At 37.2% G+C, this 24,292-nt stretch overlaps 1 protein-coding gene across 1 annotated transcript; it reads right to left on the reverse strand.

Annotated features, from left to right (window-relative positions):
- Positions 1-77: 77 nt before the first annotated feature.
- LOC140140055 (uncharacterized) lies at positions 78-22,698 on the reverse strand. Its single transcript, XM_072161870.1, has 15 exons — positions 22,474-22,698; positions 20,409-20,584; positions 19,238-19,394; positions 17,000-17,211; positions 14,408-14,524; positions 13,499-13,867; positions 12,909-13,025; positions 11,589-11,708; positions 10,533-10,680; positions 9,085-9,159; positions 8,236-8,307; positions 6,270-6,341; positions 5,549-5,620; positions 4,677-4,799; positions 78-2,168 (listed from the first exon to the last, which is right to left on the reverse strand). Exons 2-15 carry the CDS (start codon positions 20,557-20,559, stop codon positions 182-184), a joined length of 3,792 nt encoding a protein of 1,263 aa, XP_072017971.1. The 5' UTR covers positions 20,560-20,584; positions 22,474-22,698; the 3' UTR covers positions 78-181.
- Between the last annotated feature and the right edge of the window lie 1,594 nt (positions 22,699-24,292).

The raw sequence follows: 24,292 nt of genomic DNA on the forward strand, positions 1-24,292 counted from the left end.
GAACACTTAGTAATAATAATAGGCTACGTTAAATGCGACTTAACATTATATAGATAACACTGACTCAGTGTCACTGAGTCATACCAAGATGTAGTCCTCACGACCACCCGGGCCACCCACAACCTGTTAAGTACACCATAAGTTTGATCACAGATGACGCGTCGACGTCATGGTTTCTGACCTAAGTAAAAGTCAACGCTTCCCGCGCAATCCGTTCGCGCTTCTCCGACAATGTCTCACTGTATGACACCTCATCAAACTGCCATTCATACTTAGGACGAATACCGCCAATATCAACACAACAAATCACGAACGGATTCAAACAGAATAAGAAAGGGATAATAAACAGCGCCGCCCAGTATGTGAACTCTATCGGAATGTCAACCACATCTGCTTGCGCTAATATACCAATGAGAAACAATGGAGACAGGGCAATGACATCAAAGATAAACAACCGCATCATCTTAGTGGCTAAATTCTTACTGGTAATCTTTCGCTCCTCTATCTCAATATCTGGTTCGTCATCACTGGACGAGTCATCACTTACAGACGTATCAGTTTCCCATTCGCTTCCCGAACCTTCTTCATCATCTTTATCAGAACCTTCAGCCTTCTCTTCATCCAGCTGTCCCTTTTCACCACCTTCTGCTTTCTCAATAGCCTCATCATCACCAGATGTCACTTTCTTCTTACGACGTCGTCTCTTCTTCTTCTTTCCCTCTCCTGTTTCTACATCACCAGCTTCCAAATCGTCTTTGGTCATCACCAAATCTGTACCTTCCAACGTCATGAATTTATTCCGATCATCATCATCTTTCTTCTTAATGCTCACACCTTCTATGATCGTCTGATCATCAGGTGACAGGACAACGCCATCTGTAATAGTTGCAATCTGATCTCCGGGTGCTGAAGACTTCTTCTTTTTAAGCGACTTCTTCTTTGCCTTACTACCTTTCAGCACTCGTACTTTTTTCCCAGAACTTTTCTTTTTGGTCATTTTTCTGGTCAATGAAGCTTCTGCTTTTGGTTTGAATTTTGCAATATCCTCAGCAGTCTTTCCTCCTACCGCCTCTCCTGCAATCGAATCTTCGTCATCATCATCACTCCTAGCATCTCCTGCTTTAGCCTCATCAATGGACTCGTACACTGGTGGTGCTGAAGGAGTAGCCAAGTCTTCATACTGGTTAGGAACAGCTCGCTTCCCACCGGCTTCATCGCTTGATTCCACAGCAGCTGTCGAACCTTCAGAACTCTTCACACTACGTACGCCTTCTTTGACATTAACATCAACAACGATCGGCTTCTTCTTGATGTCATCCTGTTCGTCTTCAAAATCATCTTCATCAATAGGTAGCTCTTCGTGAACTCCTCTATACTTCACAATCAAAAACAACACCAAACCTACTATCAAGCAAATGGGATCGATGATGAGGAACAGAGCAATAGACAATGGCCATGCAGTTTTATCATGATCTGGTGTTGGCAACATGATCTCATAGCCTCCTGCAGGGGAACGCAAGTTGATTGGAATATCAACATATTCCTTATGCAATCTATGTAACGGTAAGCCCAGACAACTATCCGTCCATCCGTATGTATCACGACGCGACAAGAACGGGATACTTACTCCAAGAATAACCGAAAGTGTCCAGATGAACACCATTGAAACCTTAGCAGCCCGTACACTCATCACATACTTACTATCCGGATACATGACCTTGATGAATCTCTCAACTGACATCAAGGTCAAGATAAATATAAGAGACTGAAACGCGATTAGACTAACAGACCCAGCCGCTTTGCATTTCACACTTTCTCTCCATTGGTCAGAATTGACGAAGAACGACCCCACATTTTCATTTGATAAATCTATAAACCCCATCATAAGTGAATAAATACCCATGAATATACCAGACACTGCAAGATTACCAAACAGAAAGGTGGGAATACATAATCGACCTATTCTGTTATAATTACGATACCGGATTTCGATGGTTAATATATTGGCGACGATTGCGACTAAATTGACCAGCCACAAGCATATTTTGATGGCGTCGTGTTTCAGGAGATCGCCGCAATCGAAGAACTGGGGTATCTTCTGAGTAGATTGACAGTTCTTGGCGCGGACGAAGCGGACGTAACAACATAGTCGGTAATCATCCACATATCTGTAAGAAGACATAAAATAGGGTATTGGGGTCAGGTTCTAACATCTTTGCACACTTTCCGAAGTGACACCATGTCAACAATCAACAATACCTAGAACAGTGACTTTTTGCCTATAAAAGTACCGTATTTTCTGCGATTCCCGTTTTCTCTGATGAAAGGCGCCAGATGAACTAGCCTTCCTTTTACGCGCTACTAACCAATCAAGGGTCGTGGGGAGGAGTTTGATTGACAGTGACGTCAGACGCAAACTAGTATGTTTAATTCTATCTCATTAAAATGTCGGGTTATATAAAGGTCATGAAATGGATTTTAAACGTTTTGATGAAAACACACTACAACAATATTTTTAAAATGTTTTCGAAATGTCATTGTAAACTATTTTTGCAAACATTTTTGGCCAAATATTTTGTCAACACTTAAATAACATTATTTTAAAATATTTGCACCCAGCAAACACAGAAATATTCTTAAAATGTTTTTTACAAAACGTTTTAATAACATTTAATTGTCGGGTTATATAAAGGTCGTGAAAACATTTAAAAAACGTTATTGTAAATATTTTGGGCAAACATTTTTTGCAAAATATTTTTTCAACCCAAAAATAACATTCTGTTTAGAATGATTTGTAACAAGTTTTCAAAAAGGTTTTTGGAATGTTATTAAAACGTTTTTATACCCTTTATATAACCCGACATTTAAATGTTTTCTGTAAAACATTTGTGTTTGCTGTGCAGTAAATTACCAACAAATGTTATTTAATGTTATGAAAACGTTTTATACCATTAATGTAGCCTTTATATAACCCGACATTTAAACGTTTTCTGACAACCTTTTAATAATAATAATAATACTTTATTTTTATAAAGCGCATTTACATCAAACAAGATCACAAAGCGCTGAACAATATTAAAACAAAATATAATAGTACAGATAAAATATAAAAACATCAATAAAAAGTACAGATAACATTATCATAAAAACAAATTAATATGAAACACAAGATAATCACGAGATAATATAAGATAAAAGAAAAATACAATAACACCAAGATGGGTAATGCAATGAAGGAATGATTAATGAGCAGCAGATGCAGAAACATATTGCACTAACCAACTGGCTAACAGCAAAAAGCAAATGATGTAGGGCCGCCACAACAAATTCACGAGAGTATAACCTTTTGCGAATGATGTCGAAAACGTTTTTTGTTTGCTGGGGCCTCACTCCGGCTCTACAATGTCTACGACAACTTAAAAATAAGGTAAACTCAGTAACATATATAGAAATCTTCAGTGACGTGAAAATGCTACTCAAGTTAAAGTCAATGGTAACGTAATCTTTTACAAGTACTACAATCCTGGCGGAAAATTTTGCCACACCAAATTGCCTAATACCCCCGCTCCCCGCTCCCCTATCATGCCTATTGTATTGTCGGGTTGGACAACATCATCGCCATTAGAGTCTGCCAACATTGCTAGATTGGGGAAGGGGAGAGCGTTAAAGCTAAATGTTGGTAACAACAAATGCTGCTACGTGTGGCAACGAATTTCCACCAGGATTGTAGTAGCAAGTACTGGAAATGTATGAGGTCACGGGACCGTCACCCTCTCACGGAAGCCATGTGGAACGCGCTTAGTTGACACTTTTACAAGAGACTCCCTCTTCCCATGACCATTTCATCCCACTGAGAATGAATACCGTCACTGCAACTGCTGGTACGTGTGGCAACGAATTTAAATAGGGATTGTAGTACAGTACCCAGCAAACACAAAAACGTTTTAAAAACGTTTTAAACGAGTTATATTTTGGCTTTTGGTTTAGGTAAAAACGTTTTAATAACATTAAAATGTCGGGTTATATAATGGTCATGATAACGTTTTAAAACGTTTTGTATGAAAACACACTATAACAATATTTTTAAATGTTTTCAAAAAATGTTATTGTAAACTATTTTTGCAAAATTTTTGCCAAATATTGTGTCAATACTTAAATAACATTATGTTAAAATATTTGAACCCAGCAAACACAGAAATGTTTTTAAAATGTTTTTTTCAAAACCTTTTAATAACATTTAAATGTCGGGTTATATAAAGGTCATGAAAACGTTTTTAAAACGTTATTGAAAATATTTTGGCCAAACATTTTTCGCAAAATATTTTTTCAATTCCAAAATAACATTCTGTTTAGAATGTTTTGTATCAAGTTTTCAAGAATGTTTTTGGAATGTTATTAAAACGTTTGTATACCCTTTATATAACCCGACATTTAAACGTTTTCTGTAAAACATTTTTGTTTGCTGAGCAGTAGAAGATCAAAAAATGTTTTTTAAGGTTATGAAAACGTTTTATACTCTTAATATACCCTTTATATAACCCGACATTTAAACGTTTCTCACAACCTTTTATAACCTTTTGCGAATGATGTCGAAAACGTTTTGTGTTTGCTGGGTAGCAAAGATATTACAAGAGACCCCTCGTGACCATCTCAACCGACTGAGCATGTGTACTTACAGATTTTCAATTCCCCTTACTCCTGTGTAAGTCGGGTCGCCGTATGTGTAACCTGTCCTGGCGTCGTACGTAAAACCACCAAGCTCTACAGATTTCGTCTTTGGTAAGTTTCGGTGTAGATACCTGTCGAAAAGATAATTACATTATCCACTATGCGAGTAACATAACCCCTATAACGTAAGCAAATTATACACCAGCGCTTATGTGCTGCCACTGGATGACAATCAGTTTATTATGTAGTCACCTCAGCAAGAGATGGAAAACCTCAGGATGGAATTGTATTGTGCAGTGAAAAGGACGCTTTGTTGAAGGCACTGGTAACGTCATGTCTGTCACGTAGCCATGGACGGACAGGGAAAAGTCTTATCCCCCTGTGGGCTGCTGGCCGCCCTGATTGATATTTTAGATTTTTAGGCCTTTTTGAAATTTCTGGCCCATTTTTTTTTAACCATTTTCATCAAAGTTTACCCCCCCCCCTACTTATAGGTATACCTCCTATGTATACCTCCTGTAATATCGAAAGCAAAATTATTAAAAATTCAATTACAATAAATAAAAAAAAGTACTGGTACAAATAAATATAACACTGGTAAATACAATGGATGACATAAAACCTCAACAATCTTATTAAAATACCAATACTGCATGGTATGATGTACTCCAGAGGTCATTATAACCAGCAATCCATTGTCGTGTGATATGCAATCTATATTTGGCGAGTTTTGTTTTGTTTGTTTGTTTTGTTTTATTTCTTCTTTAACCTGGGACACTCAATCAGTTGAAAACACAATTAATCATCTGTTCTTCCTTGAGGCCCGAGTCACCTCAAGGTAGCCGGGCTAAACATGCGGAAGTTGTCTATTATTACTTACCAGACTTTAAGCGATTCTAAACCATCCATTCCTCTTGTGTCCACTTGAGTTAATGGTATTTTGTACATTAACCTGGTAAGGATAGGCAGACAGGGTAAAAAGAAGTAAACTTTAAACTGTCGGTAGTAGACTGGGTAATAATTACATCTGTCTTTTTCATATTCTCCTTTTGATTTTTAAATCACATCAATATATCGTACCAATGACACGGTTTTAAATAAACAACCAGAAGACGGACCAGAAGACCGCTGATACCATGGCTGATACAAAAAATTGAGGCCCGGGTCCGTCACGGCCACTACAGACCTCAGGTCCGTCACGCGTTTATCAAATGTATGCATGCTGATGTCTTGCAACTTTTACATGGTTCGATATTCAAGAATGCTATGCAAAGATTGCCATTTGGTTCTGCAAATGTCACGCCCGCTACGATAAATTTTGCGGGTCTCTGACAGATCTGTCACAGACCCCAATATTTCTCGTAGCAACACGCAGCAGACCACATATCATAATGGCTTATTACGAATGATTAATATGTACCAATAGAGCGATACAAACGCATACCCTATCCAGGTCATATCATAAATCGTCACACCCTTATTCAACGAGTTTCTCGAAAAGATGTGTCATAAAAGTGCACGGTTTATTGTGTGACCTGTTTGGTTATTTTAAATAGTGCTCATCAATTTCATTTACTAAAGAATTCGAATATTAGACTTACAAAATTTCCAAGTTTACCAGTCCCATGAACGCACTACTTTCAATCCGCGAGAAACGGTTGTTTGACAAGTCTCTATAGGAGTATTAAAAGAGTGCATAATTATTAATTACAAGCATAATATTTATTAAAAATGAGTGGTACACTCTTAGAGAAAAAAATGGTTTTTGGCTGTTCTGTATGTAGAACCCTCGAGAGAAGAGAGGTTCTTTAAAATTGAATGAACTCCAAAATCGTTCTTTCTGACGTTTCCAGAACCCTTTTCAGATCTAAAAGGGTTCTTTCTAGCATTTTCAGAACCATTTGCTGTTCGACAGTTTTTGCAGAACTATTTTTATGGTTCCACATACAGGACCATTGTGGGTTCTCCTTAAAGCCTTATTGTACGATCTTTTTAAATTTTTGGATTTTTCTTTCTTTCTTCCAAACTGATAATATGCAATCATTATGAAAGTTCCCAATACATTTGGATGCGAAAAACATTGGAAATTTGCAAAGAAACAACATCATAAACTTCAATCACTCGAAATATCTCGCACTTTTTGGATTACCACGTCGAGTTAGTCTCCTACCATGCCTACGCAGCCAGTTTGGGTATGCTCCCTCCACATGGAGGGAGCGTAACCAAACTGGGTTAACTGGCTTCGTTGGAGATTAAGATTTGCGATCGTTTTGACATATTATCATAATCTGAAAAATTATGATAATATGTCGGACCAACAGAAAATCATCCTGTTTTACTACAAATAGGGCGAATTTGACAGTTTGCTCATAGATGTAAGTTGGAACATGTGTAAGTATTACAAATATGCCAAAAAATCGGTTTTGAAAAAATAAAGGTGTATTCTGAAAAAGATCGTACAATAAGGCTTTAAGTTTAGAATAATCTGCATGCTTTGTGAGAGTTGATTAGACACCAGTGCAACTTCCAAACTATACTTTGTTTTTTACACAGCGTGATTATAGTGAGCCAGATTATCTGGTATTTAGCTGGACTGTCACGCAGTCTATATTTGTTCATATCAATACTAACCATTGCAAATGTAGACTTCGCGACAGTTTAGCTTAATAACGGGAAGATTGTCTCACTATAAACACACTCATATTGAGCCATTGAGCGTGTTTATCATGTTTATAGTGAGACAATGTTTCCGTTATTTAGCTAAACTGCCGCGTAGTCTAGATTTGCAATGGTTAGTAAAACATTAAAACAAATATAGACTGCGTGGCAGTACAGCTAAACATGCTAAATACCGGATAATCTGGCTCACTATTAACACTCTTATTGTGACGGAACGCACATGAATTGTAAATTGTGGACCAGGTTTGTAAAACACGATAGACTATCAACAACATTGTGGTGTGATCAAGCAAAATTAGTCTGAAGTCGGCCATGTTCAATTTTCGAAATTGAACATTTTATTCCAAAGATATGAACAGAACAGTTGAAGGGTTTCCAAAACAATTATGCAAAACAAAAATTATTGTCTTTGTTTGGCTATATCTGAAAATCAATATATCCGACTTCCGACTGATTTTGCTTTATCGTATCACATTTTGTTTAACTTCTGGATTTATTTAAATAGTCTTGTAGGAAACGGGAGGTCTGCGAAAAATTTTGTATGGGGATATGCCACGCAGACTTTCAGATGCTGACTTTCTCTATACCTACTTTTTGCTGTTTTCCTACCCATCAATATACCAATTTTAGCACCCAAAAAATCACTCAAATTTGCCATAATTGGGCGCTTTTAATGGCACTTTTGCTAAAATACGCTCAATTGGGTGCATTGGTCTCCACTGAAAACCTACCCACGCATACTAAAATCGCTGAAAAAGTACCCCAAAACCGTTGCACATTCCCGTATACCTTCAATCAGCGAGACTCCCCTCCCTCCCGATCTTGTGGTCCCTTCATCGTGAAGACGTAGATATTTCAATTGTATTAACATTTTATTCTTGAACTTACAACCATATAAGTGATCCCAGACCCATGAAAGCGCCACCTTCGATTTTAGTAATATCATTTGACACCAGAGACCTGTTGAGATTGGAATGCACAAATTAGTAAAAAGGGAATCGATTATAGTTTAGTGTAAATGAATAATTCACACGAAAGCGCGTGGAAAAACGTTGTATGACGGCGTGTAACACTGAGTCATTTTAAGAAACGTTGAACAATGATGGCGCTATTTATCTAAAATCTTGTTTGCATCTTTACAAGAGGTAGACACTTGTAAAATGGTATTAGAACACACTGACAAATGACAAGAGAATTTTGAAAAAACTTTTTATCATGAAATTTAAGGTATAACTCATATTATTTGGCTAATTTGAATTAAAAATATATGTTAATAGCGCCCTCAATTTGCACACAAATGTACAGTTTGATAGAATCAAAATTACCACAAAAAGCAGAAAAAGTTGAATAAAATGATATAGATACAAAAATCTATGTTAAAAATTGTTACAAAATATATTTGTAATATACGGTTTATTAATGTGATAGCTGTTGGTATTATTCAGGTCTAGAATTGAACATTAAAATAATATTTTATAAAAATTAATAAATGATCACATCAAACAACCGTGGGGAAAAAAGTATGTAATTTCTCTGATATGCGACAAAAGGGAAACACACAAATATTTCATGCGAGAGAATAGTTTTGAAATATAGAGAAGTTTACCTCCAAGCCTGTGCGTAAAGAAGTTATAGGAAATACACGTATCACCCAAAAATATCACCCAAATTAGCCCTAAATTGGGCATTTTTAATGGCACTTTTGCCAAAATGCGCCCAATTGTGATGAACACTTACAGATACTTCATGAGAGTAAAGTTTCGAAATACGGCGTTAGACGGAATAGTTGAGACATCAGCACCAGATAGTCGCCTGTAAAATGATATAAAACAAGTCAACAATCACGCATAATGTCAGGCCGCAATTCAATTATATACAAAACCGGTCAACAATCACTCAAATTGTCAAATTGTCAACCATGCTTAAATCTTACAACTATTTTAATGTAACGCATCTTTTCAGAGCTTTCAAAGCGCTGTCATTTCGCTGCAACTGCATGGTGAATCATCAGAATCACAGATGTCAGAATCAGATTGCATTACCTATACATGTAGACCGGCTATTCACATTTAGATTGTAACATCAACCAATTATCTGTGCAACTCCCCAAATTCCATTGGGTGAACTGAAGGAAGTTTTTCACCGATTTTGAAAGCAGGAGGAAACCCGAGATCCCGGAGAAAACCTGCGCGAGCCAGCATAGATCGGGATAAACCAAGTGCGTATAGACGAATCCAATTTCACGCATTCCTGCTCCTCAATGGCAGCCATTAGCCGCGACGGGTACCCAACTATCCCACCTAAAATGTGGGATGATGCGGGTTTTTTTGGTATTATAAACTGCATTCTATCACCCGTGTAACACGTAGACAAAAGAATGATGACAGTTTACAACACAAAATAATCTAACATCGAATTTTAAGCGGGTTTAATCCATTCAATTGGGTACTCACAACACCTGTTTGGTGCATGCGGGTACCCAAATATGGCCGACCAAATCCTGACCATGACTTGGCTCGTTGGATTCGTCTATACAGTCCTTGGGCACGGCCGGGGCTTGAACCCGGGACTTAATGCAAGGCAATAGCACAATCGCTGCACCCAACACGCTGTCCTAAACTCACAGCCTAAGTGGCAGTTGAGATTGGATTAAACATTTCCTTTCTCTTGACCCAAAGGCTGACAGTAAAATTGTTCACTTGATTGTAGGGATTGGCCTTCTTTGCGTTATTCTATATCTTCAAATATGTTTCCCATTTCTCTTTCTCTTTTTAGCCTGGTCCCATCAGGACCCAAATATGTCTCCACACGGAGTGATCGTGTAAACCAACAAACTTCGCCATACATATACAAGCCGGTGTTGGAAAGTGTCCTCTGGTCTCTTAATGTACGCAATGGACTATTCCAGTTGAAATCCATACACCTCGCATGGAAGACATGATCTTTTCAAATGGGGGTTACCTGAATGGGTGACTCCATTTTCAATTTGCACCCTCTGTGTGGGAGATTATATGACTTAAAGTCATGTCTTCCATGAAGGTTTATATGGATTTCAACTGGAATAGCCCAAAACTGAGAAACCATGCTTAGTCTTCAAATCGGCAATGTCGTCGTTAGTTGAAAATTCACACTATGGAGAAAAAAATATTTGAATGGGAACCTTGAGATACGATTGAGTGGCTTACATGGTATTTATCTGTTGAGGGTATCTGACAAAAGTCCTGAAATCCCAGCCCATGGAGCAGTTGACAACGAGTACTTTTTCCGTACCGCCATCTTCAAGAACATCAGATCTATAGTGACAGCGGCAACCTGGCGGGCACTTCTGTTTATCTATAAATATAATTATAGTTATATTCATCAGGACTGTTCATAGTAGATTGGTATTTGTAAATTTATTCATACAGGTAGTCCACTAAAATTCCACTTAGGCCTACATACAGATGTTTCGAAACTATCTGTTTTTTTATCGATGCCATTGTTGCAATAATGATCTGTGTACAGCTGGTGTTTTCTGCTGCGTGGTAACGGAGTTGCCAATTAATTTTTCTTCAGAAATCAGATCATCAAATACATGACTTATATTGTATTGCCCCTCGTCTCTGTTCATGTTTTTGACAATCTGATTTCTGAAGGAAGATCAACTGGCTCCGTTGCCAAGCAGCAGAAAACACCAGCTGTACACAGATCCTCATAGCAACAATAGCATCGAAAAAGAAAACTGGTAGTTTTTAAACGTCTGCATGTACGTGGAAATTTATAGATCTAGTTGTATGAATTTACAAAATTAATAATAATGATAATGATGATCATCATCATCATTATCAACACTACCAACATCACTACAATCACCTCTACAAACATCATCGTTGTCATCATCACGTCATCATCATCATCATCATCATATTTATCATCAACAATATCACCACTATCAACATCATCATCATCATAATCATCAATTCATCATCATGGTCATCCTTACCACAATTATACTGTTGTTTGTTTTCTAGTTTATTTCTCCGCGTCCTCTTTCTTCTCCATTGGAGGAAAGAAGATACTACTCACTGGCAAAGCCAGGGTGGCAGCTGCCCCTTTGTGAGAAGTCTTACCCCCTCTTCTGGCCTCCCGGATACTTAAAACTTGTCGGCCTTTTTGTACTCAAGTTTTTCCCCCTTTAAAAGCTGCATTGTCCCCTTTGCCCGCCCTTTGAAAAAGTGCTGGCTTACGCTACTAATACTCACCGCAATTCAATTCATCGTGATTCTGCGTACAATGTTGTATACCGTCACATATGTGGTCCGTACTTATGCAGTAGTGATCACCTCTACACCAATAACGACCCTCGCCACAATTTATTGTCTCTGTTTATAATAAAATTGTATTTTTATTAAACGCTCGCCGATGGACGAAGTCCAGGGGCCCGAAGTTGCAGGGCCCCGATGATTCAGTAGCCCCGAGCAAAGCGAAAATGAATGGGTTATGAATAAGGGCCCTATCCATATCATAGGGCTGATTAATGCATTGCTCCTTTACCATGACCCCCGAGGCTAGAGCCTCTGATTACAAATAATCAGAACTCAATCATAATCAATTATATTACGCAAACAATCATGCAATAAATTACAATGATATTATATCAAGTGGAACAGACTAAACAATACACTTATCATGCAGTTTTAATCAATCAATCAACCAACAAATTAATCGATCAATCAATTCGTCGGACGCATCACATACTGGTCTATCTCGAAAAACACGCATTTCGAGAAAATCGCAATTGAAAATCTTCGTATTAAGTTTACCTTTCTATAATTTAATTAGACTATGGATTTTCATGAAAATGGTTTTAAATTGAAGCATATACTTGTAAGATTTATTTAAGAGGAATCTTGAATTATATTTACGTATGCAATATTGCTTAAAACTACACTAAAGTTGTAGTTCAGTATGTGAAATTGTTAATTTCCCTATATCGTATTTACAGGGCATCACATACTGGTCTATCTTGGGGGCTATCTCGATTTCGCGAACGGTAACGTGTATTTAGACGCATCACATACTGGTCTATCCTGAAGCTTCTCGAGATAGACCAGTATGTGATGCATTTTAAATACGACATCGGGAAATTAACTATTTCACATACAGAACTACAACTTACGTGTAGGTTTAAGCAATATGGCATACGTAAATATAATTAAAAATTCCACTTAAATAAATCTTACAAGTATATGCTTTAATTTTAAACCACTTTTATGAAAATCCATAGTCTAATTAAATTATAGAAAGGTAAACTTAATACGAAGATTTTCAATTGCGATTTTCTATAAATGCGTGTTTTTTTCGAGATAGATCAGTATGTGAAATACGTATTTTGTAAAAATCATAGATAGTTCAAATTTAATATTTTATAACTAACTATTTAGGAAAAATTGATGTCCGTAATTTGTTGAATTAGAAGAGCTCCGTAAAAAAGAACTATATACCAATTTTCTCAGAAAAGTCAAAAATGCACCCGACGAATTAATCAATCAAACAATCATTCAATCAATCAATATTCTCACCGCATTTGGTCTCATCTGAATTGTCTAGGCAATCATTATACCCGTTACACGTCGCTGACGACTTGACACAGAAGTCATTATCGCATTGAAAATAATCACCGTAATCGGAGCAGTTGTCTAGAGGTAAGAAAAACGGCCACAAAAATTGTCACTGAACATCATAAGAAAATAGAAAATCCATGTGGGTCTTCTTCCTTGAAGACGACCCACATGAAAATAGCCCCAAAGGTTCCCCCTTCCCGACCTTTGGGGATATTTTGATCTATATATTTAACATTACCCATTTGTTAATTTTTCTCTCTAAATTGGACCATGGAAATCTTTACTTTGTTGAATAGTAGATTGGTTTTTACTAAGCTCTGCCAAGCTCGGGGGAAGTCAAAAATTCCACAGAGTCATATAAATATCTGATTCCGTCCACAATTTGTGGTCCATAACCACAGTGCTAAAAAGTGTCTTTCGGGCTCTTCATTGTTGCAAGTCTCTATCATGGAAGTCCCTGCCGGTGTTGTAGCCTTTATATTTTTTAAATTGTGATCATGGATCACAAGTTTTGGACGAAATCAGATATTTGCTCGTAGATATCGTACCTTTTCCTGCAATTGGTTGCACATAAAGCCAGAATCCCGCTTTGCTAATCCGATTGTCACTCTTAAATTCTATCCACATTTTGTTGGACGGTGACATGACTCGAGAAATTTCTAGATCACCGCTCAACTTCGCTAACAACGATGTGGAGTCTCTAATATCATTCCCCTGACCCGCAGTCCACCAGTCGTAACTATCTTCCAGTTTAAAATCCTGAACGTAGGCTGAGACACGAGAGTTAGGGATGGTCGAATTGATATACCAAAAACATTTCATATTGCTGGGATACCGGTTGGGATATCCAGGCGTCCATATAATCTTGCGCGTCCCGGACTCAACTAAGGTGATAATGTTGTCCGACGGGCATCTATCTGTTGGGTGAATTATTGGAGAAAGATTAAAACATTAAAACTATCATGTTTGGGGTTAATTTACTTTGTTATTGTTTATTGTTTATCAATTATAAAATATATAACAACATTGGCAATTTGTTGCGTCTTTTATAAACAATTCAAATAAAGAATAGTTTGTCATATCCAGGATGCTTCTAACCGTGGTAGCATGGGGACAAAGATAAACACATTGACCTATTTAGCGATGAAACATCCTACACAATACAAATAATATAATTGTCTGCATTATGACGAACAGAGCATTTGTCAGGTTTTGACCCATGTAGAGGTCGAATTTTGACCTTTGACAAGTTGCTTATAACTCCAGAAATGTATATCACACATATAGGTAAAGGTGTACTTTTTATGGACCCTTATGAAAAGTGGAAGTTGGTTTCAAATGAAGTCACCCATTCAAGTAACCCCATTTCTTGTTCACCCACTCTGTGTGGAAGATTAAGGTCGTGTCTTCCATATAGAGGGTGTATGGATTTTCACTGGAATAGCCAATTTACTTACTACAGGCATCCGCCTCATCTGAATTGTCACCGCAGTCGTTGTAGCCATCACAGCGCCCTCTATAGTCGATACAAAATTTATTATCACATAGCACTTCGCGATCACCTTGACATTGACCTATAATAGAGAAAAAACAAGCACAGAAAAATACATGTTATTCACAAAACTAGGCACTTGTCGGCAAATCTGCTTTCTGGTAAGGCAATATTAACCTAATTAGTTTGATCTTTCGATCAACTCTCGATGTTTGGTCGATCCTTGTTATTTATGAAATCAATTAAGGCGATTTAATACCCCGATTTTCATCAGTACCCATCTTCTTTTTGTTGTTGTAAATTTATGAAGTATATTTATATGTTCATCATCTCATGTCCTGAACTTATAAAATATCTCTACATACAAAGTGGTTTTAAACCATTTTAGAAAATCATTTTAGCCCTATATATTTTTTTTTGTTTACTGTATCCTGGTAACTGAGATGTGTGTTTCATAACAAACCATAATATAATTCTATTGAACATGTCCAAGTAGAATACATGAATAGAATACATTAAATCCTTTGTTATACTATCTATAGAAATGTACTCACTGATTATAACCCCCCTAATCTCTTCCACATAGACAATTCAATACTACACCATGTATGTATCTTCTATAATATGTTGTTAGGAAAAGAGATTAAAAAAGGCTATAAGGTCATCAAAGGTCAGGTTATAGGTCAATTGGTTCAGGTCAAATTCAGGCATCCATTTTGAATACATGTGATAGTCTGTGGATATCATACATGTCATAATGAGGCATCAATTTTGATATTTTGTCTGTTACTGGATATATAATGGAAATGTGTGAGGTGGATATACTAAAATACCTTTGGATGTAAATGGTGAGTACAATTTAGATTGCCTAGTTGAGTTGGATTGGGCAAATAAATATAAAATAGTTACCAAAATCATAAAAATGAAGCTTACGGAAAACTACCTAATATGGTGGTATAGGTGACAAAAAATACAATCTTTTTGAACATTGCTGTAGTGTGGTTGTGGTAACCTGTTACCTATAGCTTAATTAAGTTTCAGTGACATAGTGTCACAAGTTCAAAATACAAAATATAGCTCGACATTGAAAATAGAAGCATTTTAACCGGTTCGTTTTTGATAGTTGTGGAGCACCAAGTTCATGAAGTCATAAAAGAAATCAGGAACCACTTATTCCCATTTTACATATCAACTTTATTTCCCTAATATGTTAGCAACACATATCCAAAATTTTAACGAAATCCGTTGATAGTAAGCTTCCAAAATGAAGTGAATTTAAATCATCAGTGATGTACCTCCTTTTGGCTTCTATCTTCAAAAGCATGTAAGCTACATTGATACCGATGCCACCAATAAAACGAGAAGATTTGCCCCTTCATTTTGCATACCACTTTGTCCAATTTTTTTTTGTAATTTCTTCACAAAATGCAAAAAAATGCACAAAAAAATCAATGGGTGTAGTACCCCCTTAATTGACTATTGAAGCAGCATCGACGGTCGATCCAAAGATGCGACAAATTTGGCTGTGGTTCCTAAAAAAGCTTCTGAATTGAGACGCTTTTTTTTTAGCGTGTCTTGATGTGGAATCCATAAAGCTGAATTTATACTCGATCGCTTTTGCAGAAAATCGATTCTCTTGCATGCTCAATATTTACTTCCATTTTTAGAGCTTGAAGCCGATTAATCGATACCAATCGCGGAGGCCAAAACGATCAAGTATAAATTCAGCTTAAAGCATAGACGTATTTTAAGGTCATGAAAATGCAAAGCTCATTTATTTGATTGAATATGCTCTGCGCGCTAGCCACACTCTTCAACATAAAAAGTTTTGACATTATCTCAAAATATCAAGAAGTATAGCAACTACGGAACCAATACCAATGTTTGTACTCATTTTAATGCATTTTCCATGCTGATGAAAATGATGAAAATGTACATTTATGAAATTTGTCGTCTGCAGTCGACACCCGCGTGGAGAGAGTTAAAATAAAATTTGAATAGAAGAAATTTTTGAATTTTTAAAAATGTTTTGAACCTTGTCGTCTGCTGTCGACATCCGCGTGGAGAGTGTATAGGCTTATGATCAGTTACCATAGGGTATTAAATAAAAGGCACTAAATTTAATGCCCACGTGACCCATGGGCGCCGCCATACCAAGACCACCAAGTGATCAGTAGATGTGCTACAATGCTAAGAGATAGGAATTTTTCAGACAAATACCATCAAAATTGCTGAAAATTTAATAGGCAAAATAATTATTTAGTATGTTTTCATGAACTAAATTTTGAAAGTTTTGATCGACGGAAAAAAAGTTATCGACGGAAACTCTTACAATAATAGAACAAAGTTGCAAAAAAATGACAAATTTGCGAGAAAATTTGGACATGCATCCCGCGTTTCCAATTGAAATACACAGGAAGACCACACGCTGTGCCAAAAGTCACTTTTCCAGACATCCTGTCTAGACGCTGTAATGTCAGCGCCCACCTGGTCACATGGGCATTAAATTAAGTGCCTTTATTTAAATGCCCTAAGACGACTGATGATTGATACTTACCTCTTTCGCTAACAGTTTTCAAACTGATGACATATCCCTGCATTGTCCTGGTCTGATCTGTTTCGAATTCCAACCAAGCTGTATAAGAAGGCGTCCATAGTCGTTTTAGCCTGACCTGTGTGCCTGTCAATTCAGCCAATATCGAGGCGTCGTTATATGGATCACTACCTTTTCCAATTTTGAGCACATCATAGTGTCTTTCAACTTCAAAACTGGTTGACGAAAAATGTTTGGTAAATTGATGAAAAGTGAAAAAAAAAAGTGGATGGTTATAGGGACATATAGCTTGGCAATGGTACGTTGAAAACTTTTTGATTTGATCCCTAATCGTCAAACTTTTATAATTGTTATAAAGTGTGTAATTGAGTATCAGTGCAGATTTTCGTAATTTCGACACTGAGTTTTCCAGTCCATAAAATAAACAAACAGTCACTCAACAACAAAACAGCTGATATGACGCGGAGTAACAGTCTTCCCCATACTGGGCTGTGAATACGACGAATGGTTGAAAAAACGGGGGCCTTCGGATTTTCCATCCGATTTGTTACAACGGGCAAATCTATATACTAGACCTGCCAAATGACTTTGCGCTAATTGTGTAGCGATCCTTTGCGTCAACGATTTGGACATACAACCTTATCATGTATATATAACTGAAGACTGAATACGCAAACTAGTTTTTTTTAAATTCGGACTTCAATTATAGTTGGACACATAGTTGTGCACTATATTCAAGTACCCAAACCATATCACTGGGAATGTGGGAAAATGATGGGGCATCGTTATTATTTTCAGACTAATTACATTGAAGTACATTCCCGACCCACGAGGATTTGTGTAGGCATTGCACATGTTACATGCCTCCACTATATCCGTTCTTTCAACCATCCAGTCCCGGGTTACAATCCTCACCAGTGTCCCACGTTTCCCGACTAACAAAGTCAACCTGTACAGCGCTCTGCCGCTATATAGGTCATTATGTTAACGACTTCTTATCGATAGGGGCTTTTCAGATACGATCAATGGACACCTTGTATAGACTGACGGTCCTTTGGGTTGCCCTAAATTTGATCATAATGAGATCATAATGTTATATTGGACTGGTGTCGAAGATCTGCAAACAAAATTAACAAGAATATGGTTTCAAAGGGGACTGATCATGCACTAGAGTAAGCTAGACCGAAAATTAGGTTCGCGAGTCAGAAAAAAAGGTTTCGCTTGTCCAAAAAATAGAAAAGTTTCGCTAGTCCGAAAGTTAGGGTTAGGGTGAGCTTTTAATGGGTTAATGCTAGTTTCATACGCTCTGCCACTCAGCGGCAGCGGCATGACTATGAAAGCCAATGTTGCCGCTCAGCATCGCCAAAAAATCGTATCATGTTCTCATGCTCCCGAGTTAATTTGAATTGAACTCCTATCGATGCTGCAGCTTGGGCAAAGTGGTGAAGTGATCGATATATCGGCTTGCTGCTGGTCATCACGTCACCGCTAGCGTTTCTGGTGCGACTGCGCAGTGAAGCAAAATCGTCGTCAGAGCGGCAAAAGGGCATGCGGCAGGAAAGTATGAAACCAGCATTACTTTGTTAGGACTAGCGTACCTTAAGACTATAGCGTATGTTGTGTCAAGAATGCAGCTGGCGTCCAGAATGGAATGAGGCCAATTTATGACCACATGCTGGTTTCATACTTTCATGACGCTTCATCATGCCGCTTGCACTTGTCTGCAAGCGGAGCGGCACACCGCTAAGCTGCAGCCGCACGACTATGAAAGCCACTGTTGCCGCTTAATTTAGCACCGCTACAAAATCGTATATTGTTCTCATACGTCAGAGCGGCACCGCTTCGAGTTGACTTGGATTCAACTTAGACTCGATCCTCCAATCCTTGAATACTCACGCATGGCCGCTCCACTGCCGCCATTAGAGGCCAGAAGGATTCAGGCTAGATTCAACTCCCAGCGGTGCTTCCGCTTGGGCAAAGCGGTGGAGTGATCGATATATCGGCATACGTTAGAGCGGCACTGCTCCCGAGTTAACTTGTATTGAACTCCTATGGATGCTGCCGCTTGGGCAAAGCCGCAGCGGTGGAGTGATCGATATATCGGCTTGCCGCTGGTCATCACGTCACCGCTAGCGTTTCTGGTGCGACTGCGCAGTGAAGCAAAATCATCTTCAGAGCGGCAAAGCGACAAGCGGCAGGAAAGTATGAAACCAGCATAACAGTGAGTACGACATTACTTACAATGCGATATACATGTAGATCTTCTTGCTAGAAGTTGTATAGATGTAGAATTTGCATGATAGTGAGTTGGGGTAGTGGTATGGCCAATCCACGCTAGTCAGGTTATGAACACGACCGTTTGAAGGAACCGTAATTTGGGTGCTTCCACAACTGGGGCCTGCAAATGGAGACGACGAATATAAAGACAATGATCAATCAAGTTGCCATTACATTGGGCTCTTCCGGTTGAAATCCATACACCCCCTATAAAAGACATGACCTTAATCTCCCACACGGGGAGTGTGAATAAACGGGGTTACACGAATGGACGACTCCATTTGAAATCTACACCCCTTGTGTGGGAGATTAAGATCATGTCTTTCATATGGGGTGTATGGATTTCAACTGGAATAGCCCATCATTATTAGTTAGCATTTTCCAGCCAGATGTGGCAGTGACGTCAAAGCGTTGAGTGAGCTGTTTCGCGCATCTATGCGGCGTCTTAAAGCGCGTGCGTGTGTAAGCCAGCGCTTTGAGCGAACACTAGCGATTTGTACCTGCGCCCAATGAAATGCACACTGACGTCACTGCCACATCAGGGTGGAAAATGCTTTAGGTATGGATGGATGCACGTAGACTTTGCCCAAACGGTGATAAAGCATCCATGTGTTGGGGTGCCTTTGCGCTGTAAATTACACAAATGCAGTTTTCGTCCATTTTCAGTAATATCAATGTCACGCCCAAACAAATCAAGCTATCTCCATGAAAGTCATAGAATAAGTAGGAGACATGTGTACCATTGTATTACACTTATTAAAACCATTGCATTGCACTTATTAAAATTAGATACACTGTTGACTATATATTTTTAATATTAATTGTTCAAAGACGGTATAGAGCATTCTGGAACACCCTTAAATCTGTATAAGTTTGCTAAAGAGCGCTTACAAATTGATATGAAAATGCATTGTATAGCCTACTATAAGATTATACATTGATCTTATAGGAAATGATAATTATATAATAATGTAAATTTCCATAGGTCTTACAGTTCTTAAGTTAAGGCCAATAATATATAAAAACGATTCCAAGTTGTTTGTCAGCTTTATTTGTCTCAATATTTGAGTTCAAACACCGCTAGGTCATGCTCCCTTCCGACTCACTTCAATTAAATGGCTTATTATTAACTTACCACCGCCTCCATAATCCGGAAAGCCACCACCGCCCGGAAAGCCACCACCGCCACCAATTGGCCAACCGCCGAATTGTGCGACTACACAGTGTAGCACACTACCAAGATAAAGCAGCCTAATCGTGGCCCATGCAAGTGGTCTATATCTCATATTGGTATCGTCTCTCCTTTAAAATCTATTAATTATGATTTGATGTAAAAATCACAATTTTTGAGTAAATCACCTAAAAACACTTTTTTGATGTCTTTCGGCACAAAAGATATCAATTCTGTGGCTTCAGCAAACAAAGGGGACAAAAATCAACTTTGGGAGATTTCTACATTCATCATGGAGACTATGAACTCTTAGAAATGCATAAATTAAAAGTGTCGTAATTTCTTAATTATTCATGGAAGCAGAATTATTTCTCCGCAATTTGGCACCTCATTTGATACGATAGCCCAGAAATCAATAAAACACCAGTCAATTTAATGTAGTGAGGTCCAGATTTGAAAGTTGCACTTACAACAACAAAAACACTCAGATATCATTACACAGATTTCCGTCCATTATACTGAATACAAATCAATAGAATTTACTGCAACTTTCAAATCTTGGGTTGCATTGATTTAAATGTACGCTGTGACGTCAATATTTAGTCAACTGCTACAAATGAGGTGTCAAAATTTGCAGAAATATATTCTGCTTCCAATGCATTTTACAGATTTGTAATACAATAGCCCGTTTTTGAATAATGGCCATTATTTAAAGTGGGGTAATTACTTTTTTGAGATGTTTTTATATAAGTATAGATTTTTGGAAAGGAAAATAGTTTTCCCACCTTGGAAATGTTGTCCACTGATAAGGCTTACAAAAATAAGTTGACTTGTACTTATCAACCGTCCCAAAAATCTGAAAAAAACACGGTCGCTTTTTTTAAAATTTGACTATAGGGAAATAATATTCAAAATTATGTGTTTTATTTATGTTAAACTGCGGTATAAACGCATAAAATCATCAATTACTTGCAACTCGATTTCAGCAATTGGTTCGTTAATTTCATCAGCGTTGGCGGTTCGTTAATTTCAGCAGCGTAAACATACGCTGTAACTTTAACAGGGAAATGTGGGATGGAAATGTGTTTAGTCGCGTTACCTGCATTGATTTGAATCACATTATCCGTAGTATTTTCAATAAAGCGCATACTGTCTCTGTTTCTTGCTAAACTAAAGAAATTTGCGCTTGCATAATATTTTTTTATAAAAAATGGAAAAATGCCATTTTAGGACTTTTTGAATACCAAAAAGTGGACATTTGTCATTTTTTCTCCCACTTTTTTTATTGGAAAAATAGCACAAAAGTGGACCTTTGTGGGGTTTTTTTTGGGGGGGGGGGTCTGTCGTACCCCGCACCCCATGCGCATGAACTTGATAGAAAACCTTTACAACAGTTAATAAATACTAACATTATTTTATTTGAAAGAATAACAACATGAACCTTGACATAAATCGTATTATTCCGCTTCTAAACAACCAGGGCCGGATTTACCATTGGGCCAGATGGGCGCGGGCCCCTAGCCTTCCTTTTAACCCCAAAACACCACGTTTTGGGCCCAAATAGGATAAAATTGCACCTTTACTTTGGGCTAAAATAGTCTCAAATTAAAACTCTAAGCTCTTTATATTGTAATGCTTCCGCCGCTACTTATTATAAGATCTGAAGCAAAACTTTGGCCACACATGCCTTCCTCACGGTGAATTTGGGGCCACCAAATTTTTGGCCTGGCCTCCAAAAAGTCCGGCCCCGTAAACGACTAGGCTATAGATATAATTAAAGAAAACGGTATCTTACCTTCGTATACTCCGATATTGTTCCTAGAAATCAATGATGATAACAGAACTCTAGAATTCCAGTGATAAGCAATATTCACCTTTTTTATTGCACGGGAATAAGGTGACATCGAAAATCTGATCCAAACTAACAATGCACTAGTTGTATTTCCTTATCCAGTGGTTAAGTGAACCCCAAATATAGGGAGAAATCCACAAAGATAATAAAAAGTTTGTAATAAAACCATTAGCTCACCTGTAAGATGTCGCAGTTATCACTCCACGCGTCACACCCTTCTGTATATTCCAATAATTAAGATCAATTTTTTGCACAAAAACAAATATATAGGTATTTATTTTTTATTTTTGAAGCACACGCTTATAGAGTTAGATTATATAAATGAATATTAAAGACTGTATGCAGACCACTTCTTAAATTTTGATTAAAATAAAATTAATCAACAATCAACATGATCAATAGTATAGTTGTTATTAGGCAGCACGCAGCAGTGAATGGTATTTTACGTCCAGCCACCAAAAGCCTGAAAACAATAATCTGAGTGCATGCGTCATCTATACAACGCATTTCACGTTATTGAAAAATTTTTAAGAAAATTAAGATCTTGAAAAATGGTAAATATAAGAAAAAATCCTCATGATATCACAATTATTCAAACATTAACAATAATTATCCATACAATAATCACAACACTGGTGATTATTTTAATGTGTGCATATTGCGGTACATAAATTTCTTCAAATATAAAGTAATTTAGAAAAAATGTCCATTTTTCTTGAGATGTAATGTAGAAGGGCGTGGCTGTTGAGATACTTTGAAAACTGACAAAGGTAGCTGTCAGGAAGATACAAAAGATATAGCGCATAGCATATCACTTTGTCAAATGAGATTTTATATATAGAATAGTGAGATATACCGCAAACAAACATCCGCGTCGTATCGAAATATGCATAATTATTTTTCAAACTTAAAAAGAAAGGTTAAATACAAAAATCAAATGAATATTTGTTGGTGATTAATATTTTGCAATAAAATTGGTTGATTGATATAATGAAATGAGCGATTACATAAGGTCCTGTGTCACAACCTGGGGTACCTTTGTGTTACATAGTAAAAAATGAAATGTCTCAAACAATTTACCTACACGTCTCATTTGAAGTGGTTCATTCTCCTGAGCATTTTGACACCTTTTTTTTAATGGAAATCGGTTAAAAATGAGAGAGTGCGGGCAAAAACAATCATAAAGTAGGTGGGATTTAACCCCACCTCTTAAAACATTTAATTAGGTTTTGTTTTAATTTGAAAACCTGCACGATATTGAAAATGAAAGCTTGCATGTAAGATGATGCTCGGTACTTGTAAATATATTTTTTCGTTGATGTTGATATAAATGTTGCATAAAGAATTATTGCATAAAGATATTCCAGTTGGCTTAAAAATTTCTCACACACTTTAATGTATTTGGAATATTTCCAAGAAATTCTAATGCAAAGTTTAAATCTTTTAAAACTTCAACATTAATGTTGCTTGGTATCAAAAATCACACGTAAAGCTGTGAGCACTTGATCATTGTTATTCTTGGCTCAAATGTTCGCTGCAAAGTTAAGATACAGTATAACATTAAGAATTGAAGTTAGAAAGCTTCCAATTGCAGAAATCAAAGTTTTCTCGGACAAACAGTTATTCATCTTCAGTGAAAGCATGAATGACATTAACACCGTCCGATTATAAACTATATCATGATATAATGTGGACTAAATTTAATGAGATACACAAACTTTAGGAAGCGGTGAGCGAGTATGAAAAAAATCGCCTGTTGATCAAACTTGGAATGAACTGAATTGATGCAGGCTATTATGTAATCGTTCATTTCTTCGCAACCCGTCAACCGAATCAAATAAAATGTTCCTATGTGATGCACAACAACATAAGCTATATGCGTTACATATCTAATTTTTTGATTCTGATGTCTGTTTATCGACTTACGTTCAATTTTATTCGCTCGGTAACTTTTTCTGGGACACCCTGTATGTTACTTGTACATTTTTCACAATTA

This window comes from Amphiura filiformis, chromosome 18, assembly GCF_039555335.1.
Source record: "Amphiura filiformis chromosome 18, Afil_fr2py, whole genome shotgun sequence".
NCBI classification, from domain to species: domain Eukaryota; kingdom Metazoa; phylum Echinodermata; class Ophiuroidea; order Amphilepidida; family Amphiuridae; genus Amphiura; species Amphiura filiformis.

What these genes read in the sequence shown, in the direction of transcription:
- LOC140140055 (XM_072161870.1), bottom strand. Translation starts at nt 20,559, where the DNA reads ATGAGATATAGACCACTTGCATGGGCCACGATTAGGCTGCTTTATCTT. An exon ending in TCCGGATTATGGAGGCGGTG is followed by an intron (nt 19,395 to 20,408) that starts GTAAGTTAATAA and finishes CTCCATTTGCAG; the next exon opens with GCCCCAGTTGTGGAAGCACC. An exon ending in AGATGAGGCGGATGCCTGTA is followed by an intron (nt 13,868 to 14,407) that starts GTAAGTAAATTG and finishes TTCACCCAACAG; the next exon opens with ATAGATGCCCGTCGGACAAC.